General features: G+C 40.1%; 3 protein-coding genes and 1 long non-coding RNA gene across 9 annotated transcripts; 3 read left to right on the forward strand and 1 right to left on the reverse strand.

Moving 5' to 3' along the window:
• Positions 1 to 216: 216 nt before the first annotated feature.
• On the forward strand, positions 217 to 7,044 carry sesB (stress-sensitive B). Of its 2 annotated transcripts, none has more exons than XM_002057891.4 (4): positions 217 to 357; positions 5,254 to 5,554; positions 5,628 to 5,755; positions 5,821 to 7,044. In XM_002057891.4, exons 2-4 carry the CDS (start codon positions 5,258 to 5,260, stop codon positions 6,293 to 6,295), a joined length of 900 nt encoding a protein of 299 aa, XP_002057927.1. In that variant the 5' UTR covers positions 217 to 357; positions 5,254 to 5,257; the 3' UTR covers positions 6,296 to 7,044. The 2 variants fall into 2 exon arrangements, with proteins under 2 accessions (XP_002057927.1, XP_015025049.1); XM_015169563.3 differs by lacking the exon at positions 217 to 357 and adding an exon at positions 2,987 to 3,095.
• Positions 222 to 9,337, forward strand: Ant2 (Adenine nucleotide translocase 2). The gene is made up of 4 exons (XM_032433372.2): positions 222 to 357; positions 7,605 to 8,118; positions 8,239 to 8,366; positions 8,511 to 9,337. Exons 2-4 carry the CDS (start codon positions 7,801 to 7,803, stop codon positions 8,983 to 8,985), a joined length of 921 nt encoding a protein of 306 aa, XP_032289263.1. The 5' UTR covers positions 222 to 357; positions 7,605 to 7,800; the 3' UTR covers positions 8,986 to 9,337.
• A 497-nt stretch (positions 9,338 to 9,834) lies between these two features.
• On the reverse strand, positions 9,835 to 18,995 carry LOC6634404 (CKLF-like MARVEL transmembrane domain-containing protein 4). Of its 5 annotated transcripts, none has more exons than XM_032433375.2 (4): positions 18,858 to 18,995; positions 18,308 to 18,549; positions 10,544 to 10,711; positions 9,835 to 10,445 (listed from the first exon to the last, which is right to left on the reverse strand). In XM_032433375.2, exons 2-4 carry the CDS (start codon positions 18,464 to 18,466, stop codon positions 10,248 to 10,250), a joined length of 525 nt encoding a protein of 174 aa, XP_032289266.1. In that variant the 5' UTR covers positions 18,467 to 18,549; positions 18,858 to 18,995; the 3' UTR covers positions 9,835 to 10,247. The 5 variants fall into 5 exon arrangements, with proteins under 5 accessions (XP_032289266.1, XP_070067275.1, XP_070067274.1 ...); XM_070211174.1 differs by having other exon boundaries at positions 18,854 to 18,984; XM_070211173.1 differs by having other exon boundaries at positions 18,844 to 18,982.
• On the forward strand, positions 10,824 to 18,466 carry LOC138911769 (uncharacterized). The gene is made up of 2 exons (XR_011417408.1): positions 10,824 to 11,711; positions 18,066 to 18,466. It is a non-coding gene; the product is annotated as an uncharacterized lncRNA (long non-coding RNA).
• Positions 18,996 to 19,390: the final 395 nt, after the last annotated feature.

Here is a 19,390-nt window from a genome sequence, read left to right on the forward strand (position 1 = left end):
CCTATTGCTTAAAAAACCATATTTATGATTTTAATTTAATATAATAATGTATATTAATATGTCATTATTAGTAATATACATTATTTTAAATATGTTATCCTTATATAAGTCGTACAATTAGAGTGTAATCAACATATCGCAATGGTCACATATAATCATCGATAGCTGTCTTGGTACACCGATTTTTTTCTGTCAAGATCTCTCGATAGTTTAGCACACTGCTCACGTTTTACGAACACTTCACGAATAGCGTTCGTTAAGTGAGCACGCGGCTTATTTCATCGCCAAGTGGGAAATTCTATTTCTGCAAAAGAAGTTTTTATTCTGTGACTTTTGTAAGAAGTTTAATAACTGAAGGTATTGTGCTTTTCTTTTATACAACCCTTTTTTTTATTGCGAACTACTGCAACTAAAAAGTAAAACGAACAGTGCATCCATTATAAATTTGCCATTGATTTTTTTTCCTTCACGTTCACCTTGCACTAGTTTTTAGTTATGTAATGTGCCTATTTTTTTATGTGTCGGTGTTGGTTTAATATTCCTGTGTATGAATCTAACTGTATATTGTGGCCATGGGCCACGGCGCCATTAGAAAATGTATAATTAATTTCATATGAAAATAACAAAAATGATGCATAAATTGTGCTTACATAACCACAAAATTATTCGCAGACGAAAGCGCAACGCTGTGCAAAATTAAAGACTTATGATGCAGCGTCTAATATAATTCACAAGGTAAAACAATCGTCCGTGTCCATGTCCGTGTCCTCTTTTTCAATGCACCCACCCACACACACCTGCAATGTGCTAAGAACGCTCACGAGTTCTAACCTACAAAAATATTTTCGCAAGAAAAAGTTGAAAGCAAGCAGAGGAAAAAAACGGTGCCACACAAGCAAGCTGTCGCACACACACACACACACACACGCTTGCATGTGTACAATTTACGCCAGCTGCTTTTGTAATGAATCTAATTGAATATCCCCACTTTTTTACATGCATGTATATGTGCAGAATTTTCACTGTTTTTTTTTATTGTTATAAGTGTGACAATTGCGGCTAGAAAAGCGGCACACGCATACATACATATACATTCGTATGAATTCCATGTGCTTGTCGCTCTCTCACTCGCACGCTTCGCCATTTACACGCGCAAGAATCGCAGCGAATAAATACGTGTGTGTTGGTGTATTATATATGTATATATATATATATATTTTTTTTTTCTTACATTTTCTCTTGTTTCTTGAAATTCTAAGAGCACATTTCTTCTTCCATTGAGCAATGACCGCTTTAATTTTGTCGGTGTTCAAACCCTCAAAAAATGTACGTTCACATTTCACCTGGCTGTTAATGCTTTCAAAAACCAGAACCGGTTGATTTAGCAGAGGCAATCAGCGAGCGCAGCAGATGCTACTGCTGCTACTGCTGCTGATCTTTGTGACGTCAGCAGAGCTAACGCGTCGTGTAAATATGCCGCATGTGATTTTTGTATTTATTTTTGCCCTTTTGTGTGGCCTTTTTGGCGCCATTTTGCATTTGCCGTTTTCTAACTGATGCCAATCATCGATAACATACAGCTAAAACGTCCTGTCCTCCTATCTGGTATTGTGACAACAGCCCAGCGAATTCTCATTCTTGCAGTTGCCAACTACTGTTGGAATTGGCAAGCGATAGAATAAATCGACGCCCTCGATGATGCGTCAGCAGTTAAAGTTCTGGAAATTTCATGCATAGCTTGACTTTCTATTGTTGGCGATTAATTGTTTATGTGACGGCTGTCTGGCAACCCCCTCATTAACATGCTGCCGTACTTAGCCGATTAATCTGATTTTGTGGCAGGGCCAGCGCACTTGAACTTATTTGCTTAAAATAGCTGCCCCAATTGAGTTTGGGGCTGCATTAACTCCGCTGCATTTTTGGCGCGTTGCCATTCAACTATTTGTCGCACGTCAGACAGCGTCTAGTGTTCATTTTTTTTTTTTATGTAATTGTCGGCGTTTCAAAGACCTTGAAAATTGCTTACATAAAAAGGTTGTATTAGTGGCGGCGGCGGCGTTTATCTAATCGCAGTACGCACATTTCAATTTTGCTGCCTTCCGCCTGCAAAAGGCCCTGTGACGTCGCATTTGCTAGCAGTAGTAGTATTTAAGAGAGCATGAGACAGCAAGAGCGCGAGAGCGCCAAAGAGAGCGCAGCGCACATGCGTCAAATTTTCCACTAGTCACATGCTATACGCTGTGGACGCGGGCGTCAACGCTGCCGCTGGCTGACGTCGGCGAGTTGCCAACTGCTGAGTACAAATTTACAATTTTGGCAAGCATTCAGTTTTGCCGTTGAAGGCGCTGCAAACCTCGAAAGGGGTAAATGAAAAACAATTGTTTAAAATGCAAATCCAATCCATCACATACGTTTTATTTTTCATCTCTTTTTTTTTTTTATTCTTTGGCCAATACAATTACCATGTAAATACATATGCCTCTTTATTCTCACTTCCTTTTCTTATCAGTGTCCGGCCCGTAACTCTGCTGCCTGTGAACTGATTAACAGTGTTATGCAATGCGATTGGCATTGAATTCACTGCTGTCACTACTAGACATATACATTGATAAACCGTATATGTATTTATATATATATATATATATAGAAGAGATGATAGGCGCGCTGATCTGCTCTCTCGTTCTCGATCGTCATTTGCTGCTTTTGCGCACACGTGCAAAAGCTTTGTGTGCGTTTGCGTGTTTTTGCTGTCCCAGCATTTGTTGCCAACTGTCTCTCAATGGTTTGGGCTTAAACGCTTTTGTTACCGTTATGTGACCCTCATACTCTCTCCCTCTCTCTCTCTCTGTTTCTCGCAACTGTTGCGCTGCGACTGCGACGCGTGAGCGAGCACCTGAACTTGACTCTGCCTCTGCCTCTGCCAGCAGAGGCAGCAGCTGACCAACGCAGCGCAGCACAGGCTAGCTCGCCGCCTCTGCTGTACCGAAGCGTTCACAAGCAATTTAGTTGCCGTCCGGTGCAGACCTTTGATTTCGCAAGGAATAAGGATAAATCATTTTTTTTTCGGTGCTGTGATATTTAAACACAAACAAATTGTACGTATTACAAATGAATTGCATCAATAGTGCATATCAATATTAATTGATTCAAATATCAACGTCAATAACAATAACTGAAGAGCAGCAATAATAATTGAAAGCGCAAGCATTGGTTTTTTTTTTCTATTTTTTGTTTTCGTTGCTTGAAATAAATGAAATTCTTTTTTTTCGAACGTTACATAAATGTGCAAAAGCATAAACCGATTAAAAATCGATTGGGCAACAACAAAAGCAGCGTGTCTTGTGTTTACAATTGATTATCAATTATGTAGTTAAACAATTTGCAACTATTTTATTTTTTTTTTGCTAGTGACAAAGGCAGTTATGCAATTCGACATTAAAGGGCGTCTATCCCCCCCTTTTTTTTCCACAAGCAAGTGCAATGCGATAAACAATACGCCATATAACGAAAGCCCCGTTACACGTGCAACTTCGCCTAGCTCTTATTTTCCCTTACTGCTGATTAGAATTATTACATTTATTTTTTTTCTTCGGCCCGTTTAAACTGTTACATCACAGTCGCGCGTGCTCTTTGCGAAAGCTCTTTCAATCAACGGTATTCTGGAGATTAGATAACAGGCCAACGCTTTTTACAGTTGTTTGCGTCTGCACTCAGCACACCCACAACTCGCCATGAAATAAAATTCTCTTGCACGCTCTCCCTCTCTCTCTGTCTCTCTCTTAAATGACTAGCCGCTCTTGCTGTGTGTTCAAGTGATTACATAAATGTGGTTTTCGTCAATGAAAACTGGCCTAGACTGACTCGGCCGGCGGGCTGCTAATTTAATTTTGTGCCACATTTAAGGCAACAAAAACAAATAACAATGAATAAATTTGGCTCTGCTACACTTGAAATCTAAATTTAACAAGACAACAGCACGAAATGAAGGCGCTCTCTCGCTCGCTCTCTCTCTCTTTTTCTTTCGCCAACACACTTTGGCCAATGTCAGCTGCCGAGAACATTGGCCATACATTTTTTTTTTTCTGTAGCTAGCCATCTCCTTTACACCAATTGGCAAGCAGCTGTGCTCTTGGCATTTGAATAGACTTGAAAGCGCCATCTATCACCATGTTATACAAGCGTATAAATTATGCAATGAATGCACACTCATCTACCTGAACATGTTCTCATTGCCAAAATGTGCTCTTGATTGAGAGAAAGCGTTAATCTATTATTGCCGGTTTAAAGAAAGCTCAGCTCAATTCGTGTCCAATTGCATAAACGTGGCAGTTGGGCGTTTCAAAACTGATTCATAAGCAGAAATACAAAAAGAAAAAAAAATCCCCCAAACTGGCAGCGCTGTTGTTTTTTTTTTACTAACACCATCACATGCATGTGGCTCGTATAAACAATAAGCGCACCAATACAACTACACGAAACAATTGCAAAGCCGCCTGACAACGAACGTTGCCAAGCGCGCGCACACACACACACACACATTCACATAAATATCAATGCTTGAAATTAACATACACACATCTATATATATATATATACACATATGAATGCTTGAAATTTTAATTGCTGATTTCGCAGACGACAGCAAAAATAAAAAAAAAAAACGAACTGTCCATAGTCTAAACAAAACTCTGCCTCATGATGCCGGCTTGCTGCCGGTCTTATTTCATTTATCTTATATGTACATCATTTGTTTATTAACCAACTTCATCATTTGCATGCTTAGCTAGTTTATTTAACACATTTTAATGCATTTCTTTTGTGGTTGCATCTGCACTTGCAGAGCTCATCGAACTTTGGTTGGCCTTTCGATTCGCCAACTGCCGCAAAAGTACTCGATACGATTGCAAGCTGGTATCGATAATCGATTGGTTGTCGCGCGGTATCGATTGCTCTCGTTAAGTTGGGCGCTTGCCGCCGTTACTCGTTTTTCAATTTCATTCATGCATGTTATAAATACTTTCATTTGGTTTTTGGTGGCTATCAATTTGTTGTTTATGTTAAAACTGTGTCTAAAAGTGAAATGTGCTCATACATAATGCAAGTAATTATCAAGTATGCTAAATATCACAAATCATTCACCTCACAAATGACAACTAACTGAGATGATGGACGAACGGTGGTGGAGAAGGATGTAAAGAAGGAGGAGGAGTTGACAATTTTTGTATTAATTTAACGCAATTGGCGTGTTTATAGCAAAATGGGCAAGGATTTTGATGCTATTGGCTTCGCCAAGGACTTCGCTGCCGGTGGCATCTCCGCAGCTGTCTCAAAGACTGCCGTCGCACCCATCGAGCGTGTGAAACTGCTGCTGCAGGTTCAGCACATCTCGAAACAAATCACCCCCGATCAGCAATACAAGGGTATGGTTGATTGCTTTATCCGCATTCCAAAGGAACAAGGTTTTGCTTCATACTGGCGCGGTAACTTGGCCAACGTTATTAGATATTTCCCAACTCAGGCTCTGAACTTTGCCTTCAAGGACAAGTACAAGCAGGTAAGCATTCACCCCTCCCCCCAATTTAAAAGAGATTCGCTACAACAGCCATTTTGCCCATTGTCTATTGTAGGTCTTCTTGGGTGGTGTTGACAAGAACACCCAGTTCTGGCGTTACTTCATGGGCAACTTGGCCTCTGGTGGTGCCGCTGGTGCAACCTCTCTGTGCTTTGTCTACCCATTGGATTTCGCTCGTACTCGGTAAGTGGCATTATAATGGGTACGAAACAACGATTGAATCTAATTCGAATGGGTCTCAATTTTAGCTTGGCTGCTGATACTGGCAAGGGTGGCGCTCGTGAATTCACCGGCCTGGGCAACTGCTTGACCAAGATCTTCAAGAGTGACGGTATTGGTGGCTTGTACCGCGGCTTCGGTGTATCTGTCCAGGGCATCATCATCTATCGTGCTGCATACTTTGGCTTCTACGATACCGCTCGCGGCATGTTGCCCGATCCCAAGAACACACCCATTTACATTAGCTGGGCCATCGCTCAGGCTGTTACAACTGTTGCTGGTATTGTGTCCTATCCATTCGATACTGTCCGTCGTCGCATGATGATGCAGTCTGGCCGCAAGTCCACCGAGATCATCTACAAGAACACACTGCACTGCTGGGCCACCATTGCCAAGCAGGAAGGCAGCGGTGCCTTCTTCAAGGGCGCCTTCTCCAACATTCTCAGAGGCACTGGCGGTGCTTTCGTGCTTGTGTTGTACGATGAAATCAAGAAGTTCTTGTAAATTAAATTATTAAATTATTCAAAACAACAACAACAACAAATATAACAACAACAACAACAACAAACCACTACCAGCTAATTATATTATATAAATTGTAACAACAACAAAAAGGAAACCACAACAAAAAATGTTTAAAGAACAGCGAGAAACATCAGCAATAATCCCCGATATAATTATCAAATTATATTATATATAATAACTGGAATATAATTTAATTGCACTTGCCCAAAATAGCAAAGAAAAAAACACCTAAAGAACATCAAGGATGGCCAGAAAAACAACAACAACACGAAGAAGAGGATGGATGATGATATGCAAAAGGAGCTGCAGCTGGATATGGGCGGAGCGGAGCGGAGCGACGGCAACAACCAAACTTGAACCCCACAAACAACACACCAAAACCCCCAAAAACACAGCAGAAGGAGAGACAAAAACAAAAATCAGACGAACATTCTAGACATTAATATTATTTATAAGCTAGTATTCTTGTTAAGTTCGACAGGTGATTGTTGTGGCAGAGCGCGGCGTTTGCTGTTTGTTGTGCTCTGTTTCGCCTTGGAACAACGCCAACAAGACGCCCACGCTCCTTTTGCCAATCGCTAACATGTTGTTATAAATCAATGGAGTGCCCAATGCAAAGGAAATTATACGAACAACAATTTCTTTAGCCTCTGCTGTAACAACAAACCAACAAAAAATCAACCTGCGGTTGGTTAAAAATATAAAAATTGATAAAAATAGTAGACAAATTGTGTTTTCGTTTCACATGCAGCTCTCTCGCTCTTTCGCTCTTCCCCACACGCTTTCTTAAACGTGCCACTGGCGGCAGCAAAAAGAAAGAGAGAAAGAGAGCGAGCGAGAGAGCGAGCGAGAGAGCGAGCTGCCGCCTGCAAGAGGTGCATGCAATTATCTGTGAAAATCCATAAAAGTGAATGTAGAAAAAAAAAAGAGAAATTCGTCCGATTGCAAAAACTCACCTCAATTTATCGTAAAATAGATTAGATGGATATTGTTATTGAAATCAAAATAATATTCGAACAATTTAACTGGAAAACTTTGTGTTGGCCAGAGAGTTTTGGGAAAAACTGACGCATTTTGCCAGGCATGATTTTTCCCTGAACTTGAATTGAAAAAACGTAATGAAAATCAAAGTAGTCTTCGGAATTGAATGTCACAGTTTATGTTCAATTCAAAATTGTTCCATGTCACACATAGCTGGTTTTAATATAAACCCAAATTTTTCGGCAAAAACTTCATGTATTTTAACATTTTATTTTCGTCGGACTTGAATATCCTTTGGAAACTGTAGAGCTAGCGCAGATTGAACGGAACACGCAACGCACAAGCGCAGAACTTTAAACCAAAAAGAAAACAAGAAAAACTAACCAAGCAAAAAAAAAAAAGAAAAACAAAAAAAAACTTCCCCCCCCCCCTCACCGAAAGAGGTTTCCAAGCAAAGGAGCAAGCAATACTCGCAGAGAAGTCATCACAACAAAGTCGACAGGATGGGCGATGAAGGTGGCGGCATGAGAGCTGGGGGCGATCTCAAGTCCTTCTTAATTGACTTCATGATGGGCGGCGTATCGGCCGCCATTGCCAAAACCGCGGTGGCGCCCATCGAGCGCGTTAAACTGATTCTCCAGGTGCAGGAGGTATCCAAACAGATAGCACAGGATCAACGCTACAAGGGTATTGTGGATTGTTTTGTGCGCATACCGCGCGAACAGGGATTTGCATCATTATGGCGCGGCAACTTGGCCAATGTGATACGTTATTTTCCAACACAGGCTCTTAATTTTGCCTTCAAGGATGTGTACAAGTCGGTGAGTGCGTGTGTGTGTGTGTGTGAGGCTGTGACGCACAACTTGAACAAGTACTAAAAAATCCCTGACTTTGGCATATTTTGTGCGTTTTTTTTTTTTCTCTCTTCCTACGATATTCAGGTATTTTTAGGTGGCGTCGATAAAAAGAAACAGTTTTGGCGCCACTTCATGGGCAATTTGGCATCTGGTGGCGCTGCTGGCGCCACTTCTTTGTGCTTTGTGTATCCGCTGGACTTTGCTCGTACTCGGTAAGTTTTTAAGTTTTTTTTTTTTGGCTGAATTTGTTTTGTCTTCGCCAAGGTTGCCACTTGGTGAAATTATGGCCGACGCATTGAAATGTAGTACGCCAGATAGCCAGTGTTGGTTAATGCTGCACTTTACGCACTTTTCAGTTTGGCCGCTGATGTGGGCAAGGGAGGGCAGCGCGAGTTCAATGGATTGATCGACTGCCTCCGAAAGGTGGTGAAATCGGATGGACTGATTGGACTGTATCGCGGCTTCATTGTGTCCGTACAGGGCATTATTATATATCGTGCCGCATACTTTGGTTTCTACGATACGTGTCGCGATCATTTGCCAAATCCGAAGAATACACCCTTCTATGTTAGCTGGGGTATCGCCCAGGTGGTGACCACCATAGCTGGCATTGCATCCTATCCGTTCGATACGGTCCGTCGTCGCATGATGATGCAGTCGGGCCTCAAAAAATCGGAGATGGTCTATAAAAATACCGCCCACTGTTGGCTGGTGATTGCCAAGCAGGAGGGCCCCGCTGCCTTTTTCAAGGGCGCCTTTTCCAATATTATTCGCGGCACTGGCGGCGCCCTTGTTTTGGCTATTTATGATGAATTTAAGAAGTACGTATAAATTATCCGACACTCTCAACCCCCGACCCCCCCCCCCCCCCCCACCCCCCCCCACCCGGCCAAGCCAATTTCCCCTCCCCCGCCCCGTCGCAGAAAGCGGAGCTGGTGGATGTTCCAGAAATAGCCCATCATTATTAAATAGATCAAGAAACATTGGAATTATCTCGAGAATCAGACTTACCAAACGCTTATCAAAATACATCTACGTGAACTGTTAGCAACACCTCGACAGTGGATCCATGTAATTTTCGGACTTTTCTTTTTTCGTTTTTGTTCTTGTGATGGCTATTTCAGAAATTTACCATAAATTGACAGTGAAATGAAGGATATTATTAAAATTAAATCAAAGACTGCGCAGCAAATTTTTCATTTTCTCTTACCGCCGGTTGTGAAACTCTGCTAGAACAGTGCCCACGCACTGTTAGTCAAGTTGCCAACCAGCTGGCTTAGTCAAGTTGCCAACCAGCAGCTGCCCTGGCTTGTCAAATTATTATATTTATTTAAAACAAAATCAGCTTAAATTACGTGCGCAGCATTATCTTTTTGACTCATATTCATATTTTAAGTGTAATAAACTGTTTATCGTACGGTTGCTGATCCGCATTTAGTCAAGTTACGCACCAACAGCGAATGCATTTACAATTGCAAAACTCGTCAAATTCGTTTAATTAAAAAACGTTTCTACGGTGCAAGAGCATTAATCGAAACTGATCGAAAATTGTGCAGCTGATGGTGTGTAACACGGCTAAGACAGCATCCATGTTAGCCGAGTTGCACACCAGCGCAGCGTATAAACCAATAAGAATAGCCAATTTATGTACAGTTACAAAATACGAATAATTTATTGAACTTATTTTTTTTTTTTGTTGCCTCGTGTTGATTGAACTTAAATGTTAGCAGGCGTTAAAGTTAAAGTAAGTATTAAAATAACATTAAAAACAAATCAAATCGCACGCGCCGAACCTGAACCGGAACCAAACTGAACTGAGCGAACTTTCAATTGAGCTTGTTCACATTCGCTGTTGCCGTTAGATGTAAGTGAACAGAAAAAGAACGTAAACAAAAACAAACTTTCCGAACAATTGCACTTAAAAACTTAAACTACCCTACATTGGCTTTCGTGGTGGGTGCGCAGCTTGCCTTTTTTTTCTTCTTTTTTTTTTCTGTTGTTTATCTTGTGCGCGCGTGACTATTAAATTGATGCCATTGTCTATCGAATCGAATCGGATCAGATCAGATGCTCGGCTATGCTACAAATGGACATTAATGGGTGGCGCCCGATCTGTGCGCCAGGAATAAGAAGTATGTGCCCGCCGCATAGGCCAAGAAATTGAACAATCCAAAAACGCCAGCCGCCGTATTGGAGCCATGTCCCTTAGCGTTCGATTCGGCCCATCTGGCCAGCTGCACAATGAATGCAATAAAGTAGAGCAGCGTCAGCACAGCGGTTGTTAACAGTTCCTGAGAGAGTGAGTGTGTGTGTGTGTGTGAGAGAGAGAGAGATAGGGTTAGCTTGACACAGCTGCAGTATGACCAGGCAACACAAAGAAAATACTCACTGAGAATATCCAATTGACGGCCACATTGAGCGCCTCGCGTATGCCCAGAAAATAGGCAGCTATCAGCAGGATGGTAATTATGAAAGAGATGACAACAACGAACAGAAAGAAACTTGTCGCAGCCGCTTGTGCAGGTGAGGCAAGCGCCATGCAAATGATGCCCAATATCTGAAATGAATTCAAGCAATTCATAAATATGCATATTTAGTAGACAAGCGAATTTTTGATGTCAATTGGCATTAAATATTGTTTTTTTTTTTTTTTTTTTGTGACATGATGTCACCTTAAGCAATTGAACAATGGCAACCAGTTAATTGCCTCTTGCCTATACACATAAATACTAAATTACAAAATCGTTGAGCTGAGTAAAATTTGAACATAATAACCTGTGAGAACGTTGCAGCCGAGTACAGCCGACTGCGAAATACTCTGCAATAACCCATTATAGAATATAGAATTTCAAGTTGCAAGTCTCCTTGAAAAAAACAAACGGACCAGCCAAACCAATATGCCCGTTTTCACATTGTGATTCAAGTAGAAAAAAAGTGCGTAGCGTTTTGGCAGTGGCAACGCTGCACTTTGACGGTCAGTTCGTGTACGTGTGTTGTCTGTTTGTACGTGTGTGGGCGGCGATGGCACAGATTTCGATGACATGCCCATTTTGAGTTTTGGATTTGTTTTTTTTTTTGCCCACAATTAAATCGCAATAAGCATTAGGCGGCAATCGCACAGGTGTGCGCGCGCGCGTGTGTGTATGTGTGTGTGTTGTTTAAAACAAAAGGCAAGAAAAAAAAAAGTGAAAGCTGAAAGTTGCAGACATTGCCAAAGCCAAAGGCGACCTGCTGGCAACAACAACAACAACAGCAGCAGCAGCAGAGACTGAAGTCAACTGGTTCTTGTTTATGTTATTGTTTGTCTTTCGCTTGTGTTTTTTGTTTTGTGTGTGTGTGTGTGTGCGAACTTATGATTGCGTGAAGTAAAAGCGCCCCCTGGCGCGCAAAGTTGATTGAACCAAAGTGTGCTGGCAGCCTGCACTTGACCATAAACAGTTATTTTTTACACAGTTAAACAACTCGATTTAGAAGCGCATTCACACAAATTTGCAACAGCACAAAGTGTTAAAATGAAACTCGAAATGTTCAACATAATATATTTACTGATGGATATGGTAAGCAATTATCTATTTGTTTTTAATATACATATAACAATCACTGGCCACAATATATATGTACGTACATACATGGCAAAAAGAATTGTTAAATAACATTACCCAAACATTTTATAAAATTAAAAAACTAAAAACATTCAAATTTTATGCTGTCAATAAAGTGTTTTTACACGAAACTTTATTACTAAATAACAATGTTAAAAAAACAGGAATATTTTTTTTTAATACTTTGTGTGGCTGCCATTAGCGTCACATACAGCCTGCAATCGCCGTTTCATTGAAACAATAAGGTTTTGTATGTATGTTTCTGGAATCTTCTGCCATTCTTCCAGTACAGCAGCTTTTAAATCAGTTTTTGATTTTGGACTCCGCTTTGCGACTTTTTTTTTCAAATATGACCACACATTTTCTATTGGATTCATATCTGGACTTTGTGGTGGAGTGTCTAACACCTTTCCACAGTTGTACAACAGCCAAACTCTTACCATATGAGCTTTATGCTTCGGGTCATTGTCCTGGTAAAATTTAAAAATTGGCTTATTGTCCTCATAGAATCCAAATTTCTGTGCACTACTGACGAGATGTGTCTGTAAAATGCTCAGATATTGTCTAGCATCCATGGTATTCTCAATGAAGGTCAAATCTCCTACACCCTTGCTCGAAATACACCCCCACACCATCACTGATAGTTTTCCGAATTTAACGGTTGGAATAATATTGCGGTTTTCCAACGCTGTTAGTGGCTTTCTCCAGACTCTGGATGGCCCATCGTTGTAGAATAGCATCATCTTGCTTTCGTCACAGAATATGACGTTACTCCAAAAATCGTTCGAACTATTTACATGGACTTGAGCGAACGATAGCCGCTTCAAAATATTCGCCGCCGATAGTAGAGGTTTTTTCCTGGCAACTCGTGATGTGTAGTCATTGGAATTCAGTAATTTTCGGACAGTTTCATGTGACACATCAACACCACTTTCTTCCTTGAACTCCTGAGCAATATCCCTAAGCGAAATTTGTGGATTTTTCTCAATTTTTCTCAGAATTTTTCGCTTATCTCTGTCAGAAATTTTGCAGGGTCGACCACATACTGGCTTTGCCTCTAGCCTATCTTCCTTATTGGCTCTGTTTAATATGTTGTATATCGTTGCTTTTGATAAATTAAACATATCAGCCAGTTCCGAGACTTGACGTCCCATCTGATGGTTATAATACACCAGCTGAGCGACTTCAAAAGTTGTTCTTTTTCCTGGCATTTTATTTTTCATAAAATTAAAGCAAAACGTTATAAATTGCAATAGAAAATGACAAGAAAAGTCGAAGACACAAGAGAAGCCAAAACGCATGGGCCCAAATCTAACGGGATCACCCAAAAGAGAACGGCAAAACAATTTACCGTAGCTGTAAAAACACTTTATTGACAGCATAAAATGTGAATGTTTTTAGTTTTTTAATTTTATAAAATGTTTGGGTAATGTTATTTAACAATTCTTTTTGCCATTAAGTTCTAGGAGAAATATAGAATCGAAATAAATTATAATTGAAAAAAAATTCTCACTTTTAGGTACATTTATTTTCAACTAAACCCAAAAAATTAGTTTTTTTTTGTTAGTAAAAACACTTTATTGACATACTGTACATACTATGTATGTAATATAGGTTATGCTTGTCTATTTGAGAAAATTACGCTTGAAAAGCGCCGATGACAATCAAATTCATGTGATTCGATCTTTGATAATTTGCTTCGTCTGCTGGGTAAATCATAAATGTTTAAATTGTCTTGTGAAGCATGAAAATCAAATAGAACTTCCATACACACACACACACACACACACACACACACACATTCACGTACACAAATTTACTTGTGTATGCAGCAGGCATACTTGCCTGATCGACAGCTGCCATTTGTAAACATATCGCTGAATTACAATCATATGGCAACACCCACATGGCACGCAGGATCAGTGTCGTCGGCCTTTGCCTTTGAAGTTCAATGGCAGCACGATAACGATAACACGATAATTGTGCAGCTTCCACACTTGCGTTCGTCGTCGTGCAAGTGTGACGTCATCGAACAACATTTTTCGTATGCATGCATGTGTGTGTGTGTGTGTGTATTGACTGAGTTAACAAACAAATAAAAACAAGCGCAATTGTTTATGACAGAGTGTCAATGCGAACTTTAAGATGAGCTCACTTGGGTGTTTGTACTTAGTCAACGTTCAGCTCGTGCCCATGCCCATAAAATACACGATTTTGCATATTTTGAAACGAAACGTTTTGTGCTCGCCTTTTCTCAGTAACAAACCGGCGGCGGTAAACGCCTTTGGTCAAAAAATTCCTGAGATTTTTGTGTGCGGCAAAGCAGCAAAAAAAAAAAAAAAAAAAAGAATAAATAAATGTGTGTCATAATTTCCGTTTTGGGCCACAACAATCTATAACAATGTAGTAAATAGACAGGCAAACAGTTTCCAAAATATATCAAACACATATACATACATATATATGTATATGTATGCATGTATATGTATATGTATGCGTATATGCAATATCTTACGTAATGCCTATTAAAATACTTTGAAATAGTCAAATAAATCGTGGGTCGCGACAGCACAATTTTCGGTTCTTATCGTACGTTCTGCCCATCCTCGTTCAAATTTGCATATATGTATGTAGATTGGTTAAATAGGCGCTACAGACACGATTCGAGCATATACATATATGTAGATTATTCTTACAAACGACCCTGGCACGATATAAATAGCTGTGTGTGTGTGTGTGTGTGTGTGTGTGTGTGTGTGTGTGTGTGTGTGTGTGTGTGTGTGTGTACACACGATTCGACAACAGGTTTGTCAACATGCTGCCCAAATGTTTGACCAACATAAACAGCCTGAGTTTCCGTTAGTTTAGTGGAAAAGTGACTGGAGCTGGAACTGGAACTGAAGCTGGAACGCTTATTGCAATCGCTCTATAGAGAAAAGTTACTGGAACTGGACGGCATATTGCTCTATAACCATAGTCCGTTAGTTAAGTGGAAAATTGACTGGATCTGGAAATGGATTTGAAACTGGAACTGGAACGCATAATGTCTATAGCCATAGTTCGGAAAGGTGACTGGAACTGGAGCTGAAAATGGAACTGAAACTGGAAGGCATATTGCTCTATAGCCATAGTCCGTGAGCTTAGTGGAAAAGTGACTTTAGCTGGAGCTGGAAATGGAACTGAAACTGGAACTGTATCGCATATTACTCTATAGCCATAGTCCGTTAGTTTAGTGGAAAAGTGACTGGAGTTGAAACTGGAACTGGAGCTGGAAAGCTTATTGCAATCGCTCTATAAAGAAAAGTGATTGGAACTGGAGCTGGAACTGAGTCCTGAAAGGCATATTGCTCTATAGCCATGGTCCGTTAGTTTAGTGGAAAAGTGAGTGAAACTGGCGCTGGAACTGGAAGGCATATTGCAATCTTATCGCTAAATAGCGCTCTATAGCCATAGTCCGTTGATACGACGACCAGCTGGTGCGTCTTGGTAGGCTATCGTTTTGTTTGTCAGCCAGTTTATTTGTTTGATGGTCGATAAGATTCACAAAAATAGACTAGAACCAAAAAAAAAAAAAAAAAAACAAAAAGTACCGCTCGACCACGGATCGTATGAGTAATGCCATTAAATGTATGCATGTATAAGGACGAACACTTGGCCTAGACCAGGTGGTAAAAAGGCCGACAGTTTGGCCTTATCTGGCCAGGGCCTTGTCAAGCATTACTACAACGTCCATTATCGATCCGGTATCGGGGCGTATGAGTAATGCGACGTGTCGCTATGAATCATGTGACCAACTGCTACGCCCGGCCAGGATTATAAGCTAATTGTAATCTGGAGCGCTATCAACTCGATTAGCTTAGCTAACCTAATAGACATTCCCATCACAATAACAAGATTATTGTTTTAATAATCAAGGCTGTTTGAAGCTTTTAAAACAAACCGGTTCGAGTCCGGGATTCGAATTGTAAATGGAACTGGATAACGAACAGTTTGATTATTTTTTGAATATTATCAGAGTAAAATATACCCTACTCTAGTATACTATAGCTATAATGGAAGCCTGGTTTCATGGCCAGGTTGAGAAAACAAGTTAGAACCATGAACCGAACCAGTCAATATTTTAACCCAAGGTTCCAGTTCTTAACTTTCTTGAATAGATGTCCAAGTAAATTCTTCCATTCAGACATAAACTCATATTCTCAGCATGGAGAATCAGATTTATCAGATTAAGCTTGGAACTAGACTTTTTATTGCTTTTCTTTTTTATTGAAAAATAACTTTAAAAAAAAATCCCATCAATTATGAACACAATGTGTAAATTGTGTATTATTATTCAAAATATGTCGATTACTCGAATACAAATGCTTAAATTTAAACTTTTACTTAGGCGTTAATGTTATTTTACCAAAAAGGTTTTACTAGCTTATATTTATGGCCATTTTCAACTTAACTTTTTTGTGTACTCGAGTCTTTTTTTCTTTAAGTATGACTATCAGTTGTCGAAAAAAAAAAAAAAAAACAGAATGAGGTAGATAAGATTAACGTTGAACAAAAAATATGCATTTAATGCTGAAGACGCAGTCTGTTTGGCTCGTTTTCAACGCATGCATTTAAATGGCTTCAACACAAATCAACGACAAATAAAACCAAGTACAGTTGTGACAGGTTTTGATTTTTGAGAAGCGCATAGAGAGGGCATGCGCAATTAACAAGCAAATAAAGGGTTACCTATAATTATATAATTTGTTTGTCTCCAAATGAAGTTTTATTGATTTTTTGGCCACAATTTGTGGCCAATAATGGGCATGCATATGTCGTTTGCATTATTAATGTGCTGTGTCCTTACACACACACACATGCGTGTGTGCTTGTGTGTGTGCGTGTGTGTGTGTATGTGTGGCATTAGCAGTTGGGCTTGACAGAAACACAATCTGTGCCTGATCTTTGCCCAGCGCAGCTTTCTCCATGGCTGTTCGCATGTGTGTGACAAATGTTGTTGTTGTTGTTGTTGTTGTTGTGGTTGCTGCTGTGTTTGTTGTTGCGTGTTGGCGGCCACCTGTGGGCGGGGGCGACATGCACACAGCGAAAAACAACGAACTCAATTTCTTTTTTTTTTTTATGACCATAAATTGAAACCCTGTTTTGGTGTTCAATTCAATTTCACAGTTTAAATCGTCAGCCACAATTTCAATGCACTTCTCCATTTTGATTGTAATAAGTTGGGTTTTTCTTTATAATCGGGGCTCTGCACGGACTTGGTACTCGTGTCTAGAAGCTCGCCCGGCAAACGCTCGGTTTCCGGTTCGCTGACCGGAAGAATTCAGCTTAGGTCAAAGTTTTTTTTAAAAAAATTTTTTTTTTAATTGAAATAAAGTCTTAAAGCAAAACAAAAAAATAACACATCTGGCTCAAAATAGAAGGCACAGCTGTTTGTATTTTTTAAAGGCTATTTAATAAACGGTCTTAATTCTAGAAAATTTTCACAGGGTTTCAATTGATATCAAAATTTTGTGCAGTGTAATGTAATATATTTATTACATTACGATAGACTTATATAGAGTTGGGCATTGATGGTATTGTTGTGGTTGTTGTGGGCTGTGGCCATTTGCATGGCTAACTGCTGGCGGCTTCCCACGCGCCTACACACACACACACACACACACACACACACACACACACACACACACACACCTATACACCTATACATATGCACAATTATTTGCTGTGAAATCGAACAGCTGTTCGAATTTTGTTCAGTTTTTCATTGAAAAATTGTTAATTCAGCGGCCAAAAATTGAATTTTGAGCTAACAAACATTATCTGATATATCGCATATTGTATAAACCATCGATTTCTGGCCGCAAAAGTCGATCGACATCAAATTGTTGCTCACATGGCCACGTTAGGCCCTTTGGCGGGGCCTATCTTATCCGTCTAATGAGATCCTGACACACACACACACACACACACACACACACACACATGTTATTAGATAGATAGCTGTTATAGGAAGAGAAATGTATGCCCGACTCGGCATATACCCTGTATATACACACAAATGAATTTCAAGTGATTCAATTATTATTTTGTTGTTTTTTTTTTTTATTTTTAATCGTTAGCTCTTCCAATTTTCCAGAAAAACTGAATCTTAAGATCAATACCTCTCGATTTTGGATAGATAGGAAACTATCCACGATATTTATTGATTTTGCATAAGCGAAGAAACTCATCGATAAAGTGCAATAAACTTGTTTTTCGCTCTTGTAACGTTATCATACCCGATTTGTAATGGACTCTTCACATTTACAGGGTATCAAACATGATGGCGACCAGGTGGCATGAATTGTGCATTAATTGACAAAAGGCGTTGAGAAATCTATAGATAAAAGTTCAATTTACACAGCATATCATTTAGACAATATGCCTGATAAGCTCTAACGGGCAGACGGCGGCAGGGTAGGGCAGGGGGAGGGATGTACGGTGTTGCCATATCATAATTTCAGACTGTTTCCAAGCGAACTCTCGCTCGGCCATCTGTTGTTGTTACTTACGAACTGGACAATCTTTATAATGCCCGGCGCCGTTCTGTAATAGTCCATATTGATCCGTATCGCGCTCCAGAAGCCGCCATTATCGCCGGCGGACGGATTGCCGCCAGGTGGGCCCGTAGTTGTTGTTGTGCGCTCGACGGTGACCACGGTCTCGACCATTTTGTTCTTGATGTGTATTGTTGTTATTATTTGTACTAGGTTTTTCTTCTTCTTCTTTTTTTTTTTCTAAATAGGACTCACAACTATTTTATATATAGGAAAAAAAAAATCGAAAAAAAAAAATTGAAATACACTTTTATAGATTTCTCACAAACGATCTTGTCGTCGCGATTGTCACAAATAAAAAAAAAAAAAGAACAAGACAAAAAATATGCATAGATCTAGTCTACATATGCTGCTTATAGTCACATATATATGTACATATATACTTGTTTTTATTTGTATATATATATATATGTATATATTTATATGTACTATTTATGTGGGAACTGCGCGCGCGTTTCGTTTTAAATTTAAAACATATACACTACACACACACACACGCACGCACATGTACAGCTAGTTAACAAAAGCGGATCTATGTATTTGATATTCGATGTGTGCATGCAAAACTGAAAGTCGCACTGCAAATTCTATGTCCACGGCTAGCGAGACGCGTTTAACGACTGACTGACACAACTGACACTGACTCTGACGCTGGCTCTGATTGTTGCTGCTGCCACTGCCGTCGCTGCTGCCTGCCGTATAACGGTTAACTGAGCATATGCTTACACACAGCACAGTAATTGCTTGTTTTTGTCGTTTTCTAGCATTAAATACCAAACAAATACTGCACTCACTCTCTCCCTCTCGCTCTCTCTCTCTATCTATCTATTCGTTTACGCTCTGCACTCACACAAGTGCCGATCGCCTGGATAGCCCTTTGCTGGCATATGCACCTATCTGCGCGCGCGCGTGTGTGTGTGTGTGTGTGTGTGACTCCCATTAACCTGCTGCCTTTCCTCCACCCTCCCACTCAGACACACACACACACACACGAGCCGAATCAGGTTTTCTTGCCGACAAAAGCCGAATGCTTACCGA

The sequence above is a fragment of the Drosophila virilis genome, chromosome X, assembly GCF_030788295.1.
Source record: "Drosophila virilis strain 15010-1051.87 chromosome X, Dvir_AGI_RSII-ME, whole genome shotgun sequence".
NCBI lineage: Eukaryota > Metazoa > Arthropoda > Insecta > Diptera > Drosophilidae > Drosophila > Drosophila virilis.

Coding starts and splice junctions, on each gene's coding strand:
- sesB (XM_002057891.4), top strand. CDS start 5,258: ATGGGCAAGGATTTTGATGCTATTGGCTTCGCCAAGGACTTCGCTGCC. Junction 5,555..5,627: donor TCAAGGACAAGTACAAGCAG/GTAAGCATTCAC, acceptor TGTCTATTGTAG/GTCTTCTTGGGTGGTGTTGA. Junction 5,756..5,820: donor TTGGATTTCGCTCGTACTCG/GTAAGTGGCATT, acceptor TCTCAATTTTAG/CTTGGCTGCTGATACTGGCA.
- LOC6634404 (XM_032433375.2), bottom strand. CDS start 18,466: ATGGTCGAGACCGTGGTCACCGTCGAGCGCACAACAACAACTACGGGC. Junction 10,712..18,307: donor TTATAAAGATTGTCCAGTTC/GTAAGTAACAAC, acceptor AATTCATTTCAG/ATATTGGGCATCATTTGCAT. Junction 10,446..10,543: donor CCGTCAATTGGATATTCTCA/GTGAGTATTTTC, acceptor TCACTCTCTCAG/GAACTGTTAACAACCGCTGT.
- Ant2 (XM_032433372.2), top strand. CDS start 7,801: ATGGGCGATGAAGGTGGCGGCATGAGAGCTGGGGGCGATCTCAAGTCC. Junction 8,119..8,238: donor TCAAGGATGTGTACAAGTCG/GTGAGTGCGTGT, acceptor TACGATATTCAG/GTATTTTTAGGTGGCGTCGA. Junction 8,367..8,510: donor CTGGACTTTGCTCGTACTCG/GTAAGTTTTTAA, acceptor CGCACTTTTCAG/TTTGGCCGCTGATGTGGGCA.